This window comes from Aegilops tauschii, chromosome 1, assembly GCF_002575655.3.
Source record: "Aegilops tauschii subsp. strangulata cultivar AL8/78 chromosome 1, Aet v6.0, whole genome shotgun sequence".
Classification (NCBI taxonomy): Eukaryota; Viridiplantae; Streptophyta; class Magnoliopsida; order Poales; family Poaceae; genus Aegilops; species Aegilops tauschii.
In genome coordinates this window covers 417,856,641-417,883,331 of record NC_053035.3, presented here as the reverse complement: position 1 = coordinate 417,883,331, position 26,691 = coordinate 417,856,641, and the positions used below count along the sequence as shown (strand labels likewise).

General features: G+C 49.1%; 1 protein-coding gene across 1 annotated transcript; it reads right to left on the bottom strand.

Annotated features, from left to right (window-relative positions):
• Nucleotides 1-21,883: 21,883 nt before the first annotated feature.
• Nucleotides 21,884-24,529, bottom strand: LOC109752099 (cyclin-B1-5). Its single transcript, XM_020310965.4, has 9 exons — nt 24,300-24,529; nt 23,927-24,035; nt 23,739-23,829; nt 23,434-23,652; nt 23,232-23,330; nt 22,905-23,153; nt 22,639-22,797; nt 22,338-22,516; nt 21,884-22,254 (listed from the first exon to the last, which is right to left on the bottom strand). The coding sequence occupies exons 1-9, from the start codon at nt 24,358-24,360 to the stop codon at nt 22,110-22,112; spliced, it is 1,311 nt and encodes a 436-aa protein (XP_020166554.1). The 5' UTR covers nt 24,361-24,529; the 3' UTR covers nt 21,884-22,109.
• Nucleotides 24,530-26,691: the final 2,162 nt, after the last annotated feature.

Genomic DNA, 26,691 nt, shown 5'->3' with positions numbered 1-26,691 from the left:
TGTTTACGTTGTGTTGCTTGGTTCTCCTACTGGTTCGATAAGCTTGGTTTCATCACTGAGGGAAATACCTACCGCTGCTATGTTGCATCATCCCTTCCTCTTTGGGGAAATACGGACGTAGCTTCAAGCCGCCATCAATGGGGCGGCACGGCTGCTTTGGTTCGGCGGTGGTGTGATCCGGGTTGCTGACGTTTTGGCGGGCAATGCAGCTCTGGATCGTGGTGGTGGACGACGCCCAGTGGTGCGCAAGTATGGGTGATTGACTTGGTCCGCGTTGGATGCCTTCGCGTTGTGCCCTTCCTGCTTGGTGCTTGTTTATGGTGTCGGGCCGAGGGTTGCTCTCCGGGCATTGTGGTGTCGTCGTACGGAGCGGCACCATTGACCATGCTCATGGCGGTGTTCGAGCATGATTGGCGGTGGCCGTCGGTAGTCACTAGGTTTTTTCCCCTCCGGTCCACCGGGACTGGCTGGGGACACAGGTGTAGGCGCTTCCTACTGTGGAGGTGCCGAACCAAACCCGATGGCTGATGTCGGGCTAGGAGTGAAAGGTGGTCCCTTTCGCTCTTACCTCTATGGTTGGGCGGTCGTGACGTGGATGGTTGGCGGTGCCTGGGGGCATGAATGCCGGGACGGTGATCCCGGACAGAGGCCTCCATGAATGGCTTTCTGACAGGCTTCATGGTGTTGGTGGCTCCATCTTTTGGTCATGTGGGCGACTAGGGATCTAGTGGCGGGAGGTTCAGGCCTGCTCTGGCAGTGCACAGATCTAGGGCAGACAAGTTGGCCCTCGTTGAGGTGGTGGTTGGGACTCTTCTTGGTGGTGCAGGCGAGTGTCTGAGTGAAAGCTCGCGCTTCTGGCGCCGACGACAGCGACGCCTGTGGGTGCCGCTTGCTTCTTCAAGACGGCGTCGCCGATCTCGTCCCTGTCCTAGGGCTCAAGGTGAAAACTATCGGTGTCAAAACCGGCAGATCTCGGGTAGGGGGTCCCGAACTGTGCGTCTGAGGATCAATGGTAAGAGGGAACGAAGGGGACACAATGTTTACCCAGGTTTGGGCCCTCTTAAAGGAGGTAAAACCCTACTTATTGCTTGATTATATTCGATGAGTATAGGGGTTACAAGAGTTGATCTACCTCGAGATCATAATGGCTAAACCCTAGCTGTCTAGCCTATGAGAATTCTGATTAACCCTACGGACTAAACCCTCTGGTTTATATACACACCGGAGGGGCCTAGGGTTGTACAGAGTCGGTTCGTAGAGGAAGGAAATTACATATCCGGACACCAATCTTGCCATCCACGCATAGGGGAGTCCTACCCGGACACGGGGAAAGGTCTTCCGATTTGTATCTTCACGGCCCATCAGTCCGGCACATATCGAATAGCCCGAACACCCAAGGACGCCCCAATCCAGGACTCCCTCAGTAGCCCCTGAACTAGTCTTCAATGACGATATGTTCGGCACGTAGATTGTCTTCGGCATTGCAAGGCGGGTTCCTCCTCCTGAATATTTCAAAGTAGTTTTCTGAACAAAAGAACTGTATCTGGCTCTGTATAATTGTTACAACCCTTAGCCACGAAGGCAAGATATCAAACAAAACAGTGTCTTTCCACTGACAACTTTTTTCGGCGAAACGTCACGTCTAGCCTCTTAACATTTCGAACTGTTTTCATGCCTCCCGCTTCGCGTTTCGAGGCACGGCCTCCATTGGCACGTCTTGTCAAAACAAATATCATGTCCGCCCATCACGGGATCCTCATCAATACGGTTTTGGGTAATCCAGTTGTGTCATTCGCACGACCCCTTGGGAACAGGCGAATTTTAAGGCTTGAGGGGGGCGTTTGATATTCACTGCCTATATAAGAGGGTAAAGATTCCTCTTTTTCCCCACGCCTTCTTCCTTCTCCTGCCTTCCCATCTTCAAGCTCCAGCGCCCAAACTTCAATCTTTCCAACTGCCACTAGCTTCCACAATCATGTCAGGATCTGGTTCAAAGGGCAAGTGGGAGGCCTCCTCCGTCACTGAGAAGGACGTCAAGGAGCTCCAGGGGGCGGGATATATGTCCGCGGACATCGCGCACAGGCTCCCTACCAAGGATCAAGTCATCCCCACTCCGGAGCCCGGCGAAAGGGCCGTATTCATCCCCCACTTCCTCCGCGGGCTAGGCTTTCCCCTCCATCCCTTCGTCCGGGGCCTTATGTTCTACTACGGGCTAGATTTCCATGATCTAGCCTTGAATTCTTTCCTCCACATCTCGGCGTTCACCGTCGTGTGCGAGGCGCTACTCTGCATCCCCCCACACTTCGGCCTATGGCTCAAGGTCTTCAATCTGAAGCCGAAGGTGGTCGACGGGCAGCATGCGGACTGTGGCGGCGCCATGGTAAGAAAGCTCCCTAACGCCGTTTGGCCCAAGGGGGCCTTCGTGGAGACTATCAAGGTGTGGCAACAGGAGTGGTTCTATATCACCAAACTCCACGACGCCAAGTGGGTGGCCACTCCTGAGTTCAGATCCGGACCCCCTGCGCAGCTTACCTCGTGGACCGCTAAGGGTCTGGATTGGGGATCCACGGCGGAACTGTTGATGCTGCAAAAGCGCATCACAAACATGATAAGCAAGAACACCAGTCTCACCAACGTGATTCAGGTGATGCTCTTCCGCCGGATTCTTCCCTGCCAACTCCAACCCTCTCACATGTGGTAGTTTAATCCGGAAGATCCACGAACCTTGAAACGCTTCTTCGGCACAACGCATGAAGACATGTGGTAGCTCTCTTCAAGGCCCAAAAATCGTGGTCGAAGAAGAACGAAGACATTGGTCTTGACATCGAGAATCCGGCCACACAGGTAAGTATGATCTTCCCGAATATCTATTCGGTCAATAAGTTTTAGTCATAATGAATTTTCTGTCGTTCATACAGGGCTGGATAGCAAAGGTGGAGCAGATTAATTGTCCGGCACCGCTTCCTGAAGACCCGGCCACACCCCAACTGACAGGGATGCTGGTCCCGGCGCCCTATCGGGCACCAGAGAAGAAGTCCAAGAAGAAGAAGGGCAAGGAAGCCAGAGGCGGCCTCCGCCACAAGGGTCCTTCGGACGCAGTGTCTGGAGAGACCGAAGTCCTCTCCTCCCACGAGGGAGATGAGGAAGAAGATGAGGAGGAGGAAGCGGAGAGTGACTCCCCTCTTAAGGGGAGGAAGAAGAAGAGGGTGGCCTCCATAGACCCAGAGGGGGGCGCCCAAGAGGAGGAAGATGGCCCTCTCAGATGGTTCAGATTCGGAAGCCGAACCTATCCCCAAGAGGCTTCCCAGGGTGAAGCCCCTGGCCGAATCGTAAGTGCCAAAGGGTTTATTGTATATCTTCGGTCCTCTATGTTTTTATGATATAACATATTACACCGTGTGTCTTTCAGCCATGCTCGCGACCTCCCCAACTCTCGCTATCTAAAGGGAGTTCTCTGCCGCTCGAGATGGCGGAGAGCGAGACGCCACCGCGAGCCCCTTCACCAATCACCGTGGATGACACCGAGGTGTTGTCCCGAAGGACCTCTCCTAGCCGCGAAGGGGCGAGCGAGGCTGTCGAGAAGGTGCCCGAGGGTGATACCTCGGGTGCCGAAGACATGGGGGGTGATCCCCATGGCCACCGACGGCGGGGGCCCTGACCAATCCGGCCCCCATCCGGACATCATTCCGGAGACCAATGTGGCTCCGGAGTTGGGCGAGCAACCCCCTTTGAAGGAGGGGAAGCATCACCTCCGACGGCAGCCTCCACTAATCCGGAGGCGCCGAATACTCTAGTGGAAGCACTACAACGTGCTTCCATCGTGGAGGAGCACCGCACCCTGATGGGTGCGGTAGTAGAGAAGATTCAGTCTGCCAAGAGCGGACTAAATGAAGCTTTTACCAGCCTACTGACAGGCTTCGAGGTATGCGACGTAATGCTCTAGAAGCTTTTTTCATATAAAGGAATATACCTGTGCATAGACAGTAGCCCCTGAGACTCTGCCTAGTTTTGGAAAAAGCCGGACAGAGGATCACATAATATTCGGAATAGCTAACATACTTGTCTATTTTGTAATAGGCTTCCCTGTTGGCGGAAACCGCCTAGGCCGCCGAAGTTTCCGAACTCAATCGGAAACTGAAGTTGGCCGATGAAGAAATCGACCGCATGAACAAGCGGTTCGATGAGACGCAAGGTATGTGTGTTGAAAAGTTTGGTTTTATATCATAATCGATAGGTATATTCAAAGACGAACTCATGTAATGCTTTTGTTTATGGGCATAGTTGGTGCGGCTGAGGTCGAGACCCTCAAAAGCGCCCTTGCCAAAGCCCAACAAGAGGCGAAGGCTAACAAGGCAGCCGCTGATAAAGCGGCTGCAGAGCTGAAGACAGAGCAGGCCGCCCGCCGCCTACACGAAGCTCGGGTGACCGAAGTCGAGCAGGAGCTGAAGGACGCCATCCTCAAGTGCGAACAGCTGGAGGAGAAGACTTCGGCCCAATCGACTGAACTTGCCAAGGCTGGATCGAGTCCCGAAGTGCTCGCGAGGAGATCCGGCAGGCGAAGCAGATAGCGGATGGTAAGGCCTTTCCTTTGCAGAGTATATTCAGAGGTCAAAGGTATGCTTTGGTTACTCGGGTGTGCAGTTCTCCAGACGCATTTGCGGATCTGCCGAGGAGTGTTGCCGATGCTGGACAGTTCTTCCGAACGTAGGAGGGGAATTCGACCGAGAAGTTGTTCTGGTCGCAATTTCTTGCGCCGGAGCACCCGATTCCCTTGAACGATCAGATGAAGCAGCTGATGGAGCTGCATAGGGTGGCCGGCTTGGCCATGAAGGATTTAATAGTCTCGTTGTCGCCAGCCGAACCCATTCCGAGTAGCTACTTCGGTTTGGTGAGGCGGCTCATCAACGCGCTGCCTCGGGTTGATACTATGAAGCGCTCAGCATGCATAGAGGGAGCTCGGATGGCTTTCGCCCACGTCAAGATGCATTGGGCAAAGATGAAGGCCACCGACGTGGCGACAGCGGGCCCACCCGAAGGCAAGGACCATCGCAAGCTGGAGAGATACTTCAAAGACGTCCTGGCCGATGCCCTCATAGTAGAAGGCCAATGTTCGAAGGGCGTCATATTTGAGTAAATGTATCCGAGCTGTAAAACTATGTTTGGGAACCCAAGCTTGTAATATATTAGCGCCTTTTATCTTAAGTTATTTTCCTCCTGTGCGGCTGTTTTAATTCTGAAAGTTTGCCAGTCATCGGCTTCCGCCCCCACATAGATGTTACCGGGGTGTTTGGCCTAGCGCGTTACCACACTTTATCCAACGTCTTGGTCCGTGAAGGAGGTGTACGCGAGGTGAACCAGGCAATCAGACTATGCGGCTTTATCACTTTCACTTAGCCATAAGAGTTTGATAGTGGGGCTGAATATTAGCCCCTTGTACGTGTACAGCGATCCGAAATAGGGTGCCTTTACCACGTGGCTGGACAAAGACCAGCCCCTCTTATAACATGGAATAAATCACCAAGGATTTGTAGTATAAGACTATGTCGCCGAATCGCTGACCAGCTCTCGCCTTATCATGACAGTCAGTTTTCGGCTTTCTCTACTGAGGTATTTGACTGGACGAACCAGAAATACAATCGCAGTAGTTCTCCCTTTACGACCTTAGCCGAACGAGTGGAACATAAGGTTGTAAGCACAGGAGCCGGGCAACCCAACTATAGACCAAAGACATGATTCGGAGCCGATGCATATACTGCAATATCCGGGACGCCGGCGAGTACCCTATAGGTGTTCGGACTTGAGAACGTGCGGAGCCGAATACAGCCCCCGGTATTTAGGACCGGATTAAAGCACGAGTGGCAATCTGAAGTCAGGAGGGAATGCAGAATAAATCAGTACCAGACAAAAGTGGTGATCAACTATTTCCTTTATATCCTGTATAATACGTCAAAACGTGCTATTACAGATAATGCCATGAATAGTAAGGCTATTTTACATGCCGAGATTTTACACAAGGGAAAGTTTGACGTAGGGCTGTTGAAAAAAGTTGCGGCTTGAAGATCCTAATGTTGCCCTGCTGCATGTCTGCGCCATTTCTCCTTGGTTATAAATCCCTTGAGGGGAGAAGTTGATGGTCATCTATAAGAAAGGGGAGTTTTTTAGAGAGTAGCCCATGCACAACTGCGGATTAGGCAGGTTTTAATGAACATGTAGGTAAAGAAAAACAAAGAGAGAAAGAAGGTTAAGGTCCAAATAGGGTTAAGCCGCACTATAGACCTTTTTCGCAGTGTGCCTCTGTCGCTGCCCATGGTATTTTAAGTGCGTAATTGTGCACACGCGGTACGTATGCCGCGGTTTTATGGGGCGATCGACGGAGGCGAAACTGCTATTCAAGCTTTGGATCCACCGAACTGTCGTCCTGCAGAGTGGACCGGACTCGTTTGGCAGTGTCATGGGTCTTAATAACCGATGAGTTGTTTGGCTTGATGAGGGCTCTGTACTTCCGCTGCAAGGGCCACGGTGTGCTCCTCGGTGCGGAGGGAGCGCTCCATATTTCCATTGACTGTGATAACACCGCGCGGTCCGGGCATTTTGAGCTTTAAGTAAGCATAGTGCAGGACCGCATTGAAGCGGGCGAAGGCAGTTCGTCCGAGCAGCGCGTGATAACCACTGCGGAAAGGGACGATATCGAAGATCAAGTCTTCGCTTCGGAAGTTGTCCGGAGAGCCGAAGACTACTTCCAATGTTAAGGAGCCCGTACAACGGGCCTCCACGCCGGGTATTACTCCTTTAAAGGTAGTATTGCTAGGCTTTATTCTTGACGGGTCAATGCCCATCCTACGGACAGTGTCTTGATAGATCAGGTTCAGACTGCTGCCGCCGTCCATAAGGACTCTAGTGAGATGGTATCCATCGATGATGGGATCGATTACCAGGGCTGCCGAACCTCCATGACAGATACTAGTTGGGTGGTCCCTGCGATCGAAGGTGATCGGACAAGCCGACCATGGGTTGAATTTTGGGGCGACAGGCTCTGTGGCTCTCTTAGTGCACGCTTGCTCTCCCTCTTTGGGATGTGTGTGACATATATCATGTTCACTGTTTTCACCTTGGGGGGAAACTTCTTCTGTCCCCCTGTGTTCGAAGGGCGGGGCTCATCATCGTCCTCGCTTTGAGGCCCTTTTCCCTTGTGTTCGATATTTAATTTACCGGCCTGTTAAAAAACCCAGCAGTTTCTGTTGGAGTGGTTGGCAGGCTTGTCGGGGGTGCCATGAATCTGGCAAGGCCTGTCTAGTATCTTATCCAAATTAGATGGACCGTCTCTATTTCCTTTGAATGGCCTCTTCCGCTGACCGGGATTGGAGCCACTGAATCCGGCGTTGACCACCGTATCTTCAGTTTCTTCATTGTTGTTCTCACGCTTGTTTTTGTTACGTCGTGGCCTTCCATTGCCATCCCTGGCTTCAGAGGTGCCACGGTCGCTGGTGCTGTTGCTTCTACGAGCCAACCAACTATCTTCGCCCGCGCGGAAGCAGGTCATGAGTGCAGTAAGAGCTGCCATAGTCTTCGGCTTTTCCTGACCGAGGTGTCGGGCGAGCCATTCATCACGGACGCTGTGTTTAAAGGTTGCTAGGGCTTCGGCGTCCGGACAGTCAATGATTTGGTTCTTTTTAATTAAGAACCGAGTCCAGAGTTTGCGGGCTGACTCTCCGGGTTGCTGGACTATGTGACTAAGATCATCAGCGTCCGGGAGCCGGACATAAGTACCTTGGAAGTTGTCTCAAAACGCACCCTCCAAGTCCTCCCAGCTGCCAATAGAGTTCTCTGGGAGGCTATTCAGCCAGTGTCGTGTTGGTCCTTTTAGCTTTAGGGGAAGGTATTTAATGGCGTGGAGATCATCACCGCGATCCATGTGAATGTGGAGAAGAAAGTCTTCAATCCACACCGCGGGATCTGTCGTTCCATCGTATGCCTTGATGTTTAAGGGTTTAAACCCTTCCAAAAACGGGTGCTGCATTGCCTCATCAGTAAAGCACATGGGGTGTGCGGCGCCTCTATATCGGGCAACATCGCGACGTAGTACAGATGACATCCGTGTCCGGTTCTCGGCCCGAGTTTGGTTGTGCTTATCGCGTCAGCCTTGATGGTCATCGTCTCGTGTGGGGGCACGTCCCCTTCATCCATAGATTGATCTGGTCTGGCCGGCTCTATTGTCCAGGTCCTGACGTAAGTCGTATGTGTAGCCCGGGGCCGCTGTCTCCCACTCATCCTGCTCAAACACAGGCTCGACGGGGTGATCGGAGTCTTCGGCATTGTCCAGGGTGTTGTTGTCTCCGGTGCCGACATTACTTTCCTTTTCCCATAGTGATCGTGAGCGACGCCGCTGACGTCGGCGCTTTGGGGGTGCCTTGACAGGCTTGTCCTCAATCGGATCCTGAGTGCCGTCATCGTCATTTTTGGGCGTATCCACCATGTACACGTCGTATGTAGAAGTGGCCGTCCAACGCCCGGTGATAGGCGGGTTTTGGCCTGGTTCGGCTCCAGCATCGTCGTCCATACCGTTGATGTCTTCGGAGGCGTGGTCTAGCATGTCAGTTAAGTCCTCGACAATGGCTACTAAGTGGGTGGTGGGTGGGACGCAAAATTCCCCGCTCTTAGCCCCTAGTTCGGGCTGGGCGTAGTTCGGAAGCGGCGCTTCCGTGATGGTGAGAAATCGCATTAAGTCCAGATCTTCGTTTAGAAGTGAAAACTGGACGGGTGGCTGAGGATCTGCGGAGCTGGGTCTGGTAAACGCCACTCGGCCGTGCTCAATGGACGCAGACCTCGAGAGCCCGAAGTTGGCCTCCGGAGATGAGTCCGGTTTCCCGATGATAGAGAGAGTCTTGTTTGGCTCCAAGTCTGTTGACAACATGGTCACCTCCGGGTCTCCGGTAGGGAGCTCCATAACAGGAGAGAGTCCGGCGGGGCTTAACCTCCCATTTTCGGACACGGTGGTCCGCTCTGGATCTAAGGCCGGGGCGGGTACGAAGGCCGATCCCTGAACGGAATCTGATGGTGAATCCGACAAGCTTCCTTCATGCAGATGAGGAGCGATGGCCGGAGCCGAGAACCCTTCGAAGATCAAGTCTCCTCGGGTATCCGCAATGTAGTTCAAGCTTCCGACCCTGATCTGGTGACCAGGGGCGTAGCTGTCAATCTGCTCAAGGTGACCAGCTGAATTGGCCCGCAGAGCGAAGCCGCCAAACACAAAGAGTTGGCCAGGGAGAAAAATTTCCCCGGCAACAGCATCATCGTTGATGACAAGCTGTTTGATCCTTCTATTGAAGAACACAGCGGAACTCTCAATGAAAGCAACAATGTCGGTGTCAAAACCAGCAGATCTCGGGTAGGGGGTCCCGAACTGTGTGCCTGAGGATCAATGGTAATAGGGAACGAAGGGGACACAATGTTTACACTAGTAGAAAAAGGGCCTATTGTCCCGGTTCGTGAGGGCCTTCTGTCCCGGTTTGTGAACCGGGACTAAAAGGTCGTTACTAATGCCCTTGGCCTTTAGTTCCGGTTCTTACACGAACCGGGACAGAAGGTCCTCCACGTGGCCGCTGCGGCCAGCCCAGGACGGAGGGCCTTTGGTCCCGGTTGGTGACACCAACCGGGACCAATAGGCATCCACGCGTCAGCATTTCAGGGGCTGGGGTTTTTGTTTTTTTTTTGAAAGGGGGGGTTTGGGGGTTTTGGGGGGTTAATTTAGGTTGTTATTAGGTAGCTATTAGAGAGAAGTGTCCTCTCTTATATCTCCGTGCTTGGTTTACCAACGCTACGCACTGCTATGCCTAAACATGGCTTAGATTGAAGTGAAGGCAACATGTGGTGCATGTCGAAAGTAATACTAATCCTAACTTGATCAAGTTTGGATTGTACTACTTTCGACACGCACCACATGCATGTTGCCTTCACTTCAATCCAATCCATGTTCATTTCACCCGCTGATATATAATAACTCTTCATGCGCGCATCATGCATCATCATATATAATAACAAGTCCTACTAATCATCATCATACAACTTCTACTCGTTATTAATAACAAGTCATACGATCATCATCCTCACAGTCATCGAACCAACCCTACTTAATTGTTCTTAGCACATGATCATCAGTATTAGGTAGGACCGAAATACCCTCTTTAAGGTAAAATAGCATAAAACAATATAGACCCTGACTCTCCATTATGGAGAATGGAGATCATCCTGTCTCCAATTCTTGCGCTTCGCTTCCTTTTGCTTCCAAGAACCTCCTTGCGACTATCCATACATTTTTTCCATTCTTTGATTTGCATGTCTCCACTTCTTTTAGAAATCCGGTATGGACAGTTGAGATTCGTAGGATGACCTGGTTGTATATTCAAAACATCAAGCCTACCATTCTGATACATCAAATGAGGCACACAATCCTCTGGGGTTATCTGTTGAAAAACATAGTAATAACTTCATAGTTAGCAATGATGTACTAGTTTTAGAACTATGCAAAATATGCACGGATGTCGTAATAGTAAGAAATCTTACCAGGGTATCTCCATAGTAGTTACCGTAGTTCAACACGTGCACTAGTGGCACGTATTGACCATAATGCGGAGGAGTTTTACAATAGATATTGTAATTCTCAAGATCAGTACAAAATCCGACCAGATGAGTTTTCTCCTTATAAGTTAACTCAGAGCCATCGGTGTAGTAGGTTCTGTCTACCATGTTCCGCACATTGTTTGAAAAATCAAAATAAGTTGTCAATGAAAATAAGCTGTCAACTATTTTGAAATGAACAATATAAATTAGCTAATTAACTATGTTTGAGAAACTCACATAGCGGTAGAATTGGAGGCGTATCAACAAGGACCCAAATTTCCATATTGTCTTGCTCGATGTCAGGATCACCAAGATCCATGGTGACAAGCATACCCTCATCAAAACCATACATCTTGCAAAATGCTTCCCAATTTTTGCAACCAAAATGGGTTACGCTCTCAGAATTATACAGCTTTACTTCAAAATCTATATCATGATGGGTCCTTAGGTGAATTTTCTTTGTTTCCATACTTTCATGGTCTTCAAAACCCATCCTCTCCAAGACGTAGCGTCTTGCATGGCATGGGATAAGCTAGCCGAATTGTAAAAGATGAAAAGTACACGTTGAAATAGTTGAAGTCGTGCTTAATTACGAAAAAATGACACTTGTCGTCGTTGCGTACCGTTTCAACATCGAAGGTCTCCTCCAGCTTAATACTGAAGCACCGATCTTCGTCCAGGTGAGGCCTGTCGCACTGACCTCGGTCGTCGTGGCACCAGTCGCACTCCCTCGGGAGACTTTCGTCGTCCGAGTACGACATTTGCTATGTTCATAATTCAAATATTAAACATCTACAATTAAATATATGTACTAAAAAACCTAAGTTAGATCATTATTATTCATCACGGGTTGACTATCGGTTTGTCGAGTCTTTTCTTGAAAACTCTCAGCTCACATGGTGTATACATTCGACCGTTGGTGATGGTCGCTCCTCCCTTTGTCCCCGTGTGCATTACACCAAAATGTCTAGCACGCGGGAACAAAGGAGAAGCGACCCCCACGACAACAGTCGGGATTCTTCGTCCTCTCATATATATATGGTGGAACTCTCCCTCACTGATTCCTCTCTGACATTTGCGACCGTCGGTGATGGTAGCTCCTCCTTTCGTTCTCGAGTGCATTACACCAAATTGTCTAGCACACGGGAACGAAGGAGAAGCTACCCCCACGACAACAGTCGGGATTCTTCGTCCTCTCATATATGGTGGAGACTCGACAGACTTACAGTCAACCCGAAATATCGTTTAATTATCTTTCTAAAAGAGGATTTGGCTGGTCTCACCTCGATGTCGGAGGGGGCGGTGACGGGGACGACGGCGGGGATGATGGAGGGGCCGGGGGCTCCTAGATTTCTGCGAAAACAAAAACCCTATAAGCTATCAACTAATCATAGTGCTCTCCAACTTTTGCATTCAAAGTAGGATCGGAGTAGTTTTCCACTTTGAGCATTCAATAAGCAAAATCAAATCACAAAATAAAGTAGTATTCAAATTAGGATGCATTCAATTATAAGCAAAACTACATCATCTCCATGCGTCCGTACATCGTCGAATATTATCACTAATACACCTCGAATACTATCATACATATAGCATCGCCAGTACAGCTAGAACAGTAGCGCCCGACAGGTATCGGCGCGGGCGGTGGACACCCAAAGGGACGGAACCATCACAGGATCATAGCTCCAGTGAGATCCCTGAAGAACCTGCCAGGTATTGTCGAACCTGCCAGGTATTGTCGAACCTGCCCTCCAACGCAACCATGTAGCGACGGACGTGCTGGTCCTCCTCGCTGACACGGTGACGTACCACCTCCGCGGTGTCCGGAAGCCTCGGCACCGTCACTGGCCCACGCGAGCGCCACCAAACAAGGATCGGGTCAACGACGGGCTGGTTCCTCACCAACCTACGCCCACCGGAAGGTAGCACCTCCCAAAACCAGCCTGGCGGAGCCCAGTCCCGGACATGGCCCCTCTGATCAAGCCGGCCTCCTCCGCCGAGTCGACGACGAGGATGCGGGATAGGCATCGTCGACGTCGATGCGGGAATAATTGCTTTAACTAAAAAAACAAACTAGTTCTATTAATTTCCTTGCTAAAAATAAACTACTTCTATAGTAAAATAAACTAGTTTTGTTAAATCAACTAGTTCAACTACTAATTAAGCACTTACTATAAATAAAATAAAGTAGTTTTATTAATTAATCAACTACTTCAACTACTAAGCACTTACTATAAATAAATAAAATAAAGTAGTTCTTACTAAAAATAAACTACTTCTATATATAGTAAAATTTAATAAAATAGTTCTATTAATTAATCAACTAGTTCAACTACTAAGCACTTACTATAAATATATAAAATAAAGTAGTTCTTACTAAAAATAAACTACTTCTATATATAGTAAAATTTAATAAAATAGTTTTATTAAATCAACTAGTTCAACTACTAAGCACTAACCTAAAATCGATATGTACTAATAATTAACCTCAATAAAAAATTAATACATATATGAAAAAACGTATATAAACAAAAAATTGTATGAACATTATATTCATACATACATAGCCACATCCATTCATCATATAGCTACCACATACATATATATATACATTATATATATGAAAAAATGCAATGAACAAAAAAAATACAAATTATATGAAAAAAAATAAACAGAGCCGTGGCGTGGCGGCGGCTCACATCGGGCGACGGCGTGGGCGGCGGAGGGCGACGGCGTGGGTGGCGGAGGGCGACGGCGACCGCTGCGGGCCGGGGGCGGAGGGTGACGGTGAGGTACGGGCGACGGCTCGGGGGGGCGCGGCGGAGGCCGACGGCGACGGCGGCGGGGGGCGGAGGACGACGGCGACGGGCGATGGCGTGGGCTCGGGGGCACGGGCGACGGCGACGGCGGCGGGGCAGCCTGGCGGCGTAGATCGAGCTTGCGGCGTCGTCGGGCGGGGGGAGCGATGGAAATCTGAAAATTTCCTAAGTGCTGGCTTATATAGCAAAGGCTTTGGTCCCGGTTCAACGCACAAACCGGAACCAATGCCAACCCTTTAGTCCCGGTTGGTGGCACCAACCGGGACCAAAGCCACCAACCGGGACCAAAGGCCTCTTTTCACCAGCCCAAAGGGCGGGAAGCAGAGGGCTTTGGTCCCGGTTGGTGCCACCAACCGGGACCAAAGGGGAGCATTGGTTCCGGTTGGAGCCACCAACCGAGACTAATGTGCATGCGCGGTGCGGTGGGAAGTTTAGTCCCACCTCGCTAGCTGAGAGAGCTCAGCACCTGTTTATAAGCTGCGTTGCAGCTCAGGTGCTGAGCTCCTCTCTAATATGCAGGCATTACATGCCTACCCTTGTCACTGCCATGTTGGGCCTATTGGGCCTGCGGGCCTGCATCCTGGCCCATGTGCAAATGGGTTTCTAGTCGTATGCAGGCCGTGTGGCCCATTAGGCGGCATTTTTTTTATTTTTTCCAGTATTTTTTTGTTTTTTGAATTATTTATTTTCTTTTGATTTTTGCTTTATTTTTTATTCTTTTTGCTTTTAGCTTAGAATAATTATAAACTTTCTGTTACTCCATTAGTTTCCAAATTTGAATAGTTTAAATTTTAATTCTTTACGAAAATACTAGAGGTTTATAAAAGCTTTTTAGTTGATTCCTTTTGCTATTAGAGTTTATAAAAGCATATCAAATGAACTCTGAAAAGGTTGAAAGTTGGCATGGTATCATCATTTCATCCACATAGCATGTGCAAGAAAGTTGAGAGGGTTACGGCAAATACTGGATGCACTTCGTGTACAAAACGGACAATCTCTTTCAAAGTATCAGGATTTCATCCGGAAACTCGTCTGTTACAAAGGGATTTCATTTTTTAATACTTATTTGAACTCCTGACTTTTTGTGTGTTCAAAATGCAACATTCAAAGCCACATCATCATTTTTCAATCCTTTCTGACTTCATTTGTTATTTTTCATGCATTTACTAATTAATTTGAGCTATAAGACCCTAAAATTGAAAAGCATTTCAAATGAACTCTGAAAAGGTTGAAAGTTGGCATGGTATCATCATTTCATCCACAACATAGATGCGCTTATTTCAAATGAACTCTGAAAAGGTTAAAATTGAAAAGCATTTCAAATGAACTCTGAAAAGGTTGAAAGTTTTTTTCTCTTTTGCTTTATTTGTTTTGTTTTGTTTCTACTTACAACAAAAAACTTATTTATTTTATTTCTAATTACTTATGTATTTTACTTTAATTATTTTATTTTTATTTATTTTACTGCTGCTATTTTTATTTATTTTACTGCTGCTATTTTTACTTAATTTATTAAGGTTTATTTAGTAGTTACTATATTTATTTTATTAAGGTTTATTTAGTTTTATTTATTTTATTAAGGTTTATTTATTTTATAAATATAAAAAATGAAAATAGATGCGCTTATAGAGAAAATTCAACCTAAATTCATAATAAATTTCTATGAAATTTACTGTGAATTTAGGTCAAATTCCCTGTATAAGGGCATCTATTTTCACTTTAAAAGGCAGAGAGGGACGGGCTTATAAACTGGTGTGAGCGCCCTTCGTTTGGCGAGGTGGGACTAAACACGGGCCGCAACTAGGACCAGCCCTTTAGTCCCGGTTTGTGGTATGAACCGGGACTAAAGGGTGGTGGGCCAGGAGCGTGGACCTTTGGTCCCGGTTTGTCCCACCAACCGGGACCAAAGGGGCCGGACGAACCGGGACCAATGCCCCCACGAGGCCCGGCAGGCCCCTGGCCGCACGAACCGGGACCAATGCTCACATTAGTCCCGGTTCGTGACTGAACCGGGGCTAATGTGAAAACTGCCCTGTGACCTAAGCCCTGTTTTCTACTAGTGTTACCCAGGTTCGGGCCCTCTTAAAGGAGGTAAAACCCTACTTCCTGCTTGATTATATTCGATGAGTATAGGGGTTACAAGAGTTGATCTACCTTGAGATCGTAATGGCTAAACGCTAGTTGTCTAGCCTATGAGAATTCTGATTATCCCTACGGACTAAACCCTCCAGTTTATATACACACCGGAGGGGCCTAGGGTTGTACAGAGTCGGATTGTAGAGGAAGGAAATTACATATCCGGACACCAATCTTGCCATCCACGCATAGGGGAGTCCTACCCGGACACGGGGAAAGGACTTCCGCTTTGTATCTTCACGGCCCATCAGTCCGGCCCATATCGAATAGCTCGGACACCCAAGGACCCCCCCCAATCCAGGACTCCCTCAAAAACCTTTGTCTGTTCTTAGACTCAGCAGCGGCGGCGCTTCACGCCGTCACCCTCTTGAGGGCATTATCACTGAGCTCAGGGGTCTTTGTTCGTGTCTTGGCAAGGTGTTAGGCTTGTTTTAGGCTCATGCTGTATCTTCTGATTTGCTTTGTAAGAGGCCCTCCCCATCATATTGTATCGTTCGGCTGTGTACTATGGTTCATTGCTTTATTTATAAAGCGGGGCGAAGGCCTGTTTCGAAAGAATGATTTTACTGGTAATTTTTATCGTGTTTGGGTCAGATCAATGTCCACAAGCCTTTGAAGACTGCAGTGTCACTAATCAGGGACTCGAAGAGGCAAATCTACCGGGTAAAATATGAACGGCTGCCGGGTTGGTGTGCGGTATGTGGACACTTGGGTCATGTCTTTAAGGAACACGGCAATGGAATCCATCCTAAATCAGCCTTGGTGTTCAGGGACATGCGTGCGTCATGGTCTATGAGGCGGGGTCGAGGCCCGGGGAATGAACGTGAATGCCGATGAGGCTGTTGAGGTGGTCGTGCGGGTAGCAATAGAGGTGCAGATAGGGAAGACTTGGGTGCTAAGACTAGCCACAATGGGTAGTAACATAGAGTAGTAACATGCCCATGTTACTACTCTATGTTACTACCTCAATAGTGGGTAGTAACATAAGTGTGGTAACATGCAAAGCTTCATTTATTACGTTATAGACTCATATTGCATTGGGACATGTGATGTTACAGTAACTAGCTAAGTTACTAAAACTACATCTCTCCTCATTAACTCATTGCCACATAAGCAAAATTGCTGAGTTGGACTCGATGTTACTACCGAAGTTACTCCCACTATGGCTAGTCTAATGGCAGTTACCAAGAGGATGGAGATGATCTCAACACGTGGATGGATGGAATGGCTGTTAATGATTTAAGCAGAAAAAGGGCAAAGCGGAATGAGCTTGGTAAGGCTAATCTGGATGTGGGGAAAATAGGTGACCCAAAGGCGAATGAGCTAGCACTTGTTCCAGACGGCTTCGGCCTTGTGAGCCCTCCGAATGCGGATTTATAAAGCTCAGGCTTCTGTACATCTCTTATCCATACCCTACAATGTTGCTTTAAGATCTGTGCTACACAACTAACTTCTTAAAAAAAAATCTTTTTTGTTTCTTCAAAACAAAACAATATATGAACTTCAAACTTCGCAGGACCACAAAACATTCTTACTACAATGTGGGAAAAAACTTTCAGATTTTTTGATACGACATAAATATACAAAATGAGATTTTTTTAGATAAAAAGTATTAGTTTTAGTATATATGTTTCACGAAAAAATCTGAAAGTTTTTTCCAATATTCTAGTTAGAATGTTTTGTTGTCCTCCAAAAGATTGAAGTTTATATGTTGTTTTATTTGGAAGAAACAAAAAAGACAAAAGTACTCGCACAAATCTTGATGTAGAAATGAATGGCTAGATAAGGGGGTGTATGAAAGCCTATGCTTTGTCAAATGTTAACCTGAACCCTCCTCCAAACAGATATCCGAAGCGGTCGAAGACAGAGATAGTTTGAGCACTCCAGTAAGTTTGGCGGGCTCCTTTGAGGCACCAAGCCCAATGAGTACACTTTGTTGCAACTGTCGTGGTGCGAGCAACGCTGCGACAGTCCAAGAACTTCGCGATTTCGCGAAGAAATTTGCCCCTACCCTTTTATGTATTGTTGAAAGTCAGATTGCAAGTTCTATGGTAGAAGCTTTAGCTGGTACTTTGGGCTATGATAAAGCCTATGCAGTTGATAGTAGAGGTAGAAGTGGATGAATAGGGCTGTTTTGGAATAATGAAATAAAAGTTGAGATTTTGGGTTACTCTTGTTATCATTTGGATGTGAGTATAGAGAACGGGCATGATGCATGGAGAATGACGTGTGTGTACACAAAAGCCCAGATTCTACGCAAAAGCCCAGACTCATCTCAGACATCAAACATGGGATGTTCTAAAAAATATTAGTGCTTCAAGCTCGCTCCCGTGGCTGTGCATTGGGGATTTTAACAAAGTTCCAAGTCCAAGCGAACACAAAGGAATTGGAACTCGAAGCAATGTACAGATACAAGCATTTAGGGAAACAACGGATGTATGCATGCTGATGGATATCGGTTATAAGGGCCGGTTCTGGACCTTTGAGAAGAAGGTTGCTGGTGGTTCTTACACTAGATGTCGACTTGATCGAGCCTTGGTTTCAGCGCAATGGATGGCGAGGTTCCCATCTGCTAGTCTTGAACACCTTACGGCGACTACCTCAGACCACAGTCCCATCCTCCTCGACCTTGGAAGTGAGCAAGGGAATGCGGGGGTGCGCACCTTCAGATATGAGGCGATGTGGAAAAGCACGAGGAATTGGCAGGGACCATTCAGTCGGAGTGGGCAGCAGCAGGCGCATGTGATAGTGTCCAACAACTACATGATAATCTGCAGCGTGTCTCTGTAGGATTAACAAAGTGGAGCAAGCAATCTTTTGGAAGTGTTGGTAAAAGAGTTGAAAAGGAAGCTTGAGGAGCTCCGAGGTGACCCGCTAAGAGTTTCTCCAACACATGTGGAGTTGAAGACGAATGAGAGGCTGATCCAGTTGTACCATCGTGAAGAAATAATGTGGAGGCAACGTGCGCGTATAGAGTGGCTCTCCTCAGGCGATAAAAATACAAAGTTCTTTCATCTCCGTGCTAGCCTAAGGGGGAAGAAGTATATGATCCGAGCTCTTGAAAATTCACTGGGTGTGTTGGTGGACGATCCGGCCGAACTGAGATCAATGGCGAATACTTTCTATCAGAATTTGTACACCTCACAGGGAGTGCAGGGTATTCAGAATGTTAGGACCATGTTCCCCGCAAGGTGACTGATGCTATGAATGCAGACTTGTGCGCACCATATACAAGCGAGGAGGTCAAGGTGGCACTCTTTCAGATGTTTCCCACTAAAGCACCAGGCCCTGACGGTTTTCCTGCTCAATTTTATCAGAAGCACTGGGATGTGTGTGGAGAGGATGTCACAAAAATTGTTCTTAGAACTGTAAAAGGTGAAGAGAGTCTGGAGTGCATTAACGACACCATTTTGGTGTTAATCCCTAAGGTGACTAATCCTAATCTTCTCTCTCAGTTCAGGCCAATAAGTTTATGCAATGTGTTATATAAGATTGCCTCCAAAGTAATTGCGAACAGACTTAAGCTTGTGCTCCCACACATTATCTCAAAGGAGCAATCAGCCTTTGTGCCAGGCAGACTGATAACGGACAACATTATTTGTGCATATGAATGTTTACATTTTATGAAGAGGCACAGATCGAAGAGTAATAGTTACTATGCTTTGAAGCTGGCTATGATGAAAGCTTATGATAGGCTGGAGTGGTCGTACCTAAGGGAGAAGTTGGGTTTCGCTCCCAATTGGATTGACACGGTTATGGCCATGGTTTCATCTATTTCGTTTTCAGTCATGTTCAACGGTGATAGACTTGAGCGTTTCTATCCAACCAGAGGGATTCGGCAGGGAGATCCTATCTCCCCTTACCTTTTCTTGATCACAGCAGAGGGTCTTTTGTGCCTCCTGAAATCCAGTTCTCAGTCATCTACGTTGACAGGTATTAAGGTGGCTCCCACGGCGCCAGCCGTTAACCACCTTTTATTTGCAGATGACACCCTGTCGCTTTTCAAGGCTAGTATGGAGGGTGCAGAGGAGGTTTCATACCTACTGAATAACTATTGCAATGCTTCCGGTCAGAGGATTAATACTGACAAGTCTATATCTTCTTCAGTAAGGGGTGTCCATAGGTATTAAGGGGAGGAGTGAAGAATATTCTGCTTGTTCAGAACGAGTCCCTTAATGAATGCTATTTGAGTATGCCAACAGATGTGGGCCACTCTAAAAATGGTATCTTCAAGTACTTGAGGGACAGAGTATGGGAAAAGCTGAAGGGATGGATGGAGAAACTTTTATCGGCTGCGGGTAAGGAGGTTCTTATAAAATCAGTCGCTCAAACAATACTAGTGTATTCCATGTCATGTTTCAGGCTGCCAAGGGGACTTTGCGAGAATGTCACAACAATTATTTGTCAGTTCTGGTGGGGAAGCAAAAGAGGGAAGCGCAAACCAGCTTGGGTTGCATGGGATGTTAGGACCACTCCCAAACATATGTGCGGGCTTGGTTTTCATGATTTGGGGCTCTTCAACCTAGTTTTATTGTCAAGACAAGCCTGGAGGTTACTGAATGATCCTGGTTCTTTGAGTGCAAGATTGTTGTGAGCCATATATTGAGTGTACCAGAGATACCTTGCGAAGTTTGCAATCTGTTCCTCCTTCCCAGCCTTGGTGATGGTGAGAGTTTCCGGCGGCGCTTGGCTCGTTGGATCGAGGTGGTGCGCCATCTGGGCGCCCTTGATTTGTGGCAGCACGATGGCTTTCCACATGAGGAAATTGTTCCTCGTGAGCTTCTCCTGCGGTGGTGATCCAAGGGACGAAGGGGGATGTGGAGGCGAGGGAGGTGGTGAGCGCACTCATGGTGCTGGATTGGGTGGAGGCCGAAGTCATAGCGAGGTCTGGCGAGGCGAGGTTTTGGGGAAGACTAGATGCGATCTCTTCTCGATCTAGGAAGAAGATGCTCTGATTACCATGTAAATATTATGGGAAGCGTTAAACCCTTTTCTCGGGCCCCGATTGTATTTATATTAGGGATGTCGTGGCTTACAAGTCTGATGATCGAGAGATCGATCGTGAAGTAACAGGAGAAGGTCGGTACAGAAGGAGAGGATTACAAGTTAAACACTAGTCCTATCTCAATACAACAATATTCCAACATTCATCACTCGGCTCAGATCTATTTGTGCAAATGGTAGAATGGTGCCCCCCCCCCTCCTTGGGAAAGAAGATGCTCTGATTACCATGTAAATATTATGGGAAGCGTTAAACCCTTTTCTCGGGCCCCGATTGTATTTATATTAGGGATGTCGTGGCTTACAAGTCTGATGATCGAGAAATCGATCGTGAAGTAACAGGAGAAGGTCGGTACAGAAGGAGAGGATTACAAGTTAAACACTAGTCCTATCTCAATACAACAATATTCCAACATTCATCACTCGGCTCAGATCTATTTGTGCAAATGGTAGAATGGTGCCCCCCCCCCCCCCCTCCTTGGGAAAGAGATAGATCAGAGTCGTCGCAAGTTGTGGCAGTCTGTAATGTTTAATTGTTGAACTTGTGTGGTTGGCTGTTTGTTTGGGATGTTTGAACCTTTGTTTGTAGCCTGGTGGCTTTATAAAAAGAGATTGGCGCCAACCAGTCGGGACGCACCTCCTGTATGGGATTCCAGACGTCCCTCATCTTGCGGAAGAACACTCGCTCATTGAGCTCGGTCTTCCTCGTCGATTAAGATCATCGAATTCTTCCTTCGCCAGATCAAGTTGCCCAAAAAAATCATCTAGATCGTCCGGGTTGCATGCCCCAGAGTGCTCATCCGAAGGAGCCATAGCGAGTTTCGTCGACAGGAGGTCAAAACAGCTGCACAACTCGTTGGCCCCGATATTTAGTTGGTTCGAGTCAGGTCATAATAACTAAATGTGTTAAGGGACTGCGAAATAAACTTGAGAATTTAGCAATGAACTCAATTTTCTCCTGGAAAGAATCTGTCCTCTTTGCTCTCTTTTTTTCCTGACCTGGTAGACTGATCCAATGAGAAAATTTGAGCTGCGTTTCCATGGAGACAGTTTTCTTCTAGCTACAGGCTCTTGCCATGGAGGCAATTTCTGTTCACTCTTGAGATTGGGAAAACAGTTTTTTGTACCTAATGTTCCTGCACTTTTTTTGACGAGGAAAATCATGTCTTCCAACAGGTGCAGCAGAATCACTTGCAACGAGATTAAGTACAAAATCAGGCAAGTGCTCCATCCAAACAGTGGAAGGCAAACAAAAGTAAAAACTGGATAACTGTAACAAACACAAACTGAACCAAGACCACCGAGAGAACTGTAAAAAAGAATACTTTGAATTCGATTCAAACTAGTATGAATTGTTGTTGTTACACTCAGAGTAAGTAAACCCAGCTCTCTTTCGAAAGCCAAGCAAGTCGCTAAAACATATGAAATGAATGAACTCATATAGTTGTTTACACCCTGGTGTATCATATCAGACAGTAACACAGTAAGTAATCAAGCTTTCAAGATCGAAAGCCGAGCAGCAGTTCCTAAAGCCGACTAGGCCTGGCGCTGAGGAGCGGCCACTGCTGGGGCGCGCAGGGACACACGCCCGTACTGCTCACAGGAGTACTTCTTGTAGATGGCCTTGAGCTTGCTGTCCGGAGCAGCTGCGTGTGCCATGACCAGCATCTTTGCAGGCTCCCTGAAAACCAACAAACAGATGGAATTTCCATTCAGCAAAGTTGATCAGGCAGGTACAACAGACAGACAGAATGGATCACTCACAGGAGCTGCGGTTCGGAGAATCCGGTGTGGTGCTTGAGGGTTTCCGTCCAGATGGGGCTTCTTTTCAGCGTGCACCGGGCAGCGTACACCGCAGAAGCTGCCACCAGCGAGGGGCGCACGGTGACCAGGCCGTACTCCATGAGCGCCAACTCGGCGAAGAAGAAGATCATGTTTTCGAGCTGCGTTCATTCACAAGAACAAGAGGAAACGAAATTCAGCATACGACGCAAATTCCATGGCACTGACATGCAACTTCAGAGATTCAGAATCAAAATGCAGTTGGTTCTTTCAATCTTTTTACCTCCTTGTCGCTCCCGGCGGCCTTGGCGAACCGGACCAGGAAGACGTACGGGGTGGGGACGGTGAGGTTCCACGCCATGCTGTTCAGGATATTCTTCTCCATTGACAGGATCTGCTGCCTCGAGTAGGAGTTATCGGCGATGGATATGAAGTCATTTACCTGCAGACAGACACTTCAGATTCAGAGTTCGTTCACAGAGAGACATGAACAGACTGAGGCAGCGATCGATGGATGCAAAGGGGGTGAGAGAAAGTGTCTGGCCATACCTCCGGCGCCCAGATCTCCTCGTACTTGCAGGCGATGAGCATGGCCGCGATGCCGACGAGCTGCAGCTCCCGCCGGGGCACCGCCTGCAGGGACAGGAAGCGATCGATCACGTAGATCGTCAGGTACATGCTCTCGGGCATGAGCTCGAACTTGTGGGTGACTTCCACTAGCCAATCTGTCAGGATAGCCCTCATCTTGGGGTTGACCTCAGTCTGGCTGCCCATGTAATCTATCGGCCGCCACTCGTGCTGCAACACAGATTGGTGAACATCGTCAGAACAGTTGCCTGCAGCAATCCTGAAGAGGGGGAAGGTTCGTGGTTATACCTGTGCCTCCTTGTAGTATTTGTAGATGTCGTCGATGTAGTCGACGACGGCGAGCTCGTTGTCGCCGTCGAGCTTGTCAATATCGTCGATTGAGGCCTCCTGCCATTCACAAGAACACGCGAGCAGAGTTAAGGCACTACTGGGATGGGCAGTAAGAACAGAGACAGAGAGAGGTGTTGGTTGGATGGCCCGGGTCGCTCACCTTGGACCGATGGTTGAGCACGGTCGTGAGGGTGTGGACGACCTTCTTCCTCGAGGTCTTGGGGGCAGACACCTCTGATGGCTTCCTGGTTTCGTCGGAGCCGGTGACGATCTTGGCGGCCGCCGGCTCAGGGCGAGGGACGGCGGCGGGCTTGACAGGGACCTTCTTGGCCACCGGCTTCGGGGCGGCCCGCGCTGCTGGAGGAACAGCGACGCCGTTCTGCAAACCACCACAAGAAATCGATTTACATTAGAATCCATCATCAAGAAATTGCTTTGGAAAGGGGGCTCGGCTGGTGTCCGTACCTTAGATGGCTCGGCCTGGGCCTTCTTCAGGAGCTGAGCGCCGAAGCTCCGGGTGATCGGGCGATTGATCCCCGCCGGCAGCTGGATCTTGCTGTTGCAGCGAGCAAGAACGGTTTCAGTTCAGGAGAAAGAACGGAAAAAAGAAAAGCAGGACTTGATTCGATCATTCCGCTGATTGATCTTCTTACCCGTCGAGGACGTGGGCGTGGACGACGTTGCCGATGTCCCCGAGGGCCCGCCTGTTTCCTCCCGCAGCGGGGCGGCCGGCGGCGGCGCCCTTCTGCTTCCCTGCGGCACCTGGACATCACGAAAGAGAGACATGAGTCAAAGATCAAGGAATCGCTTGTTTGACACACGGATCGGGCAAGAAACTCGCACGCATCAGACTGCGCTGGTTGTAAACACAACTAAAAATCCGATCTTGGCGGATCAGACTCGCGAGACGAACAGATCAAGAACTTGAACGAAACAAGCCGCAAGAAACCTAGCGGTGCAGGAGTCGTTCCCGATGCGGCGCGGCGAGAAAGAAAGGTTCGTCGGGCGGGGGGGCGGATGGCTCACCTCTGTTGGCCGCCGGCTGCGGAGCGGCAGCCGCGTTCTGCTGGTTGTGCCTGGTCGCCATGGGTCGCGCTTGTTCCGGCTCCGTTCAAAGACCTCGAGAACCGGCGAGGTGCGACTCCTCCGGCGAGCTCCCGAGCGGAACAGGGCGGATCGGCGACCTCCGATTCGTCCCTGCGGCGGCGGCGCTCGTCGGGTCGGGGTTGGGGGATTGTATTGGAGGGGGGCGGGGAGGGGCGGGGAGGGGCGGGGGCTGGTGTGGAGGACGGGGCAGGAGGAGGCTGGGGCTTTATTTCGGACCGGCCTCCAACGGTCGGCAGATCCGACGGCTGGGATCGATCGGGACTCCGGGCACGGGAACTAGCCGTTGGGGGCTACCGTTCATGGAAAGTTTTTACCGGTGGGTGGATCCGAGGATGGCATACGTAGCATGGCAGTAATTTTTTGGCTGTGTTCGTTCGTATGGGTATCGGTGGCGGCGGAGGATTCGGTTTGAATCCTTCTCCGGAAAGGAAAGGAAAGGAAAACTCGCTCTACGCGTCTCGTGCTGTGGAAGCCTAAAACAGAGTGCTGCTGGTTTTCTTCCCTGTCCTGGTGACACTTTTGTTGTGCACTAGTGCACCAAATTTGCTCTCCAAGGCCGTGCCGCACACCGTCTGGACCATGGTGTCTGGACTATTTTCACCATCTAATGCCGCATATATCTGTCAACTGTCCGAATTCGTGCAAACTGGCAAAAAAATCTAGGGGTTTGTGGGTGTCCGGATGTACGCGCCCGACAACGCGGCCCCATCCAATATTATCACCGTGCGTCCCGCTCTCAAACGTTCACCGCACATTCATGACGGTCAGCCGCTCCAGAGCGCATGCGACGGGACGCTGTCGGTCGGAGCGGCGTGACTGGACGAGAGGGCGGCGCCGCTTCAATGCGGAAGCGGGGACTGACAAGCCTATTACGCAAGTTGCGTCGCATTGAAGCGGCGTCTGTCCATCTGCCCCGGCTATTTAACTAGGGCTCTGGCGCCGGCCAAAACGCATCTCGTCTCATACCCGCACTCCACTGCCTGCTCCTTTCCTCTACGCTCACCGTCATCGTACTTCCTCTCCTCTACGCTCACCATCGTCACCGTTCATCTCCTCTCCTCGATGATGGGCAAGTCCGAACAGAGCAGCTGGTTCTCGGAACCGGCTAGTGGATCCGGCTCTCCCTCCGGATCATGGTGCCGCCCACGTTCTCCGAGGCCTTCCTCCTTCACCACCGCTCCGATATGGAGGACACTGTGCTCTCCTCCGGCGACAAGGAGGAGCGGCCATAGCCGCCCCACGGAGATCACCGCGACGGATGAGGAGTATCAAGCATACCTGCAGCTCCTGCTCGAGCGGTCACTCCGTGACCGTAGTCTGGCGCCACCCTCACTGCCTCTCCACCGCATCAAGGAGCCATCGGCGCCCGATTGCCGTGAAGAAGGAGCCTTCCTCGGCTCTCGCGAAGGCGCATGGGTGCCTACTGCATTACTATCGGAGCTAAATTCGGTAGATCCTTCAGTAGGGTATCCTTAGCTACTTTTTAGCTATGCTACTTGGCGAGGTGGTAACAGGGACAAGGGTTTTACCCAGGATCGAGCTCTCACCGCGGAGATAATATCATGCGTCCCGCTCTTTGCTTTATTGCGTTAGGATGTATACAAAGTACCGAGAGATTCTAATCTGTAAGATCTTATTCTACGACGAGCCCGATCCTCGGTTTATATAGCATACTGGGGGTCCTAGGGTTTACACAACTTGGTCAACTCCGTCTAAGGAGCACTACTACAGATTCAAACAACACTACCGGCTAGTTTGCATCATCATCACTGGCACGCTTCTGGCCGGTCAGTGCCTCGGAGTCAGTGATGACACCACTATAACAGACGGGCCTCTGGACCCATATCTGATAACTATCATCACGGACCGCTTGACCCGTCGTTGCTCCATCGAAGAGTGCTACAACGGGAGCATTATCACCGACCATCATTATGTTGGAGATATGCCCTAGAGGCAATCATGTATAATGATATTTCCTATGTGCTTATGAATAAAGATAGTCCTTGGACATTATCAATGATGTGTATCAGCATGTACGTGACTTGTTTGTGGGACTATGCATTGTATGATGACTGTCCTAAAATGTCCCTAGTCGAAAGGGCTGTGTGGACGCGCAGCCAATTAGACTAGCATATGACACGGTCGATGGCTTGGTCTCACTAGTCATGGAGCATTGGATGCTAATCATATAATATGGACTCGAAAGGATCTGGTCGGGTTCGACATAGTCAGATCCGAGTCGAGATAAGGTCCGAGTCGGACAGACCCAATATGAGACGCAACGATATGTCATCTGTGAGTCTCTAGTGCA

Coding starts and splice junctions, on each gene's coding strand:
- LOC109752099 (XM_020310965.4), bottom strand. CDS start 24,360: ATGGCGACCAGGCACAACCAGCAGAACGCGGCTGCCGCTCCGCAGCCG. Junction 23,830..23,926: donor CACGCCCACGTCCTCGACGG/GTAAGAAGATCA, acceptor TCGCTGCAACAG/CAAGATCCAGCTGCCGGCGG. Junction 22,798..22,904: donor AGGAGATCTGGGCGCCGGAG/GTATGGCCAGAC, acceptor GTCTGTCTGCAG/GTAAATGACTTCATATCCAT.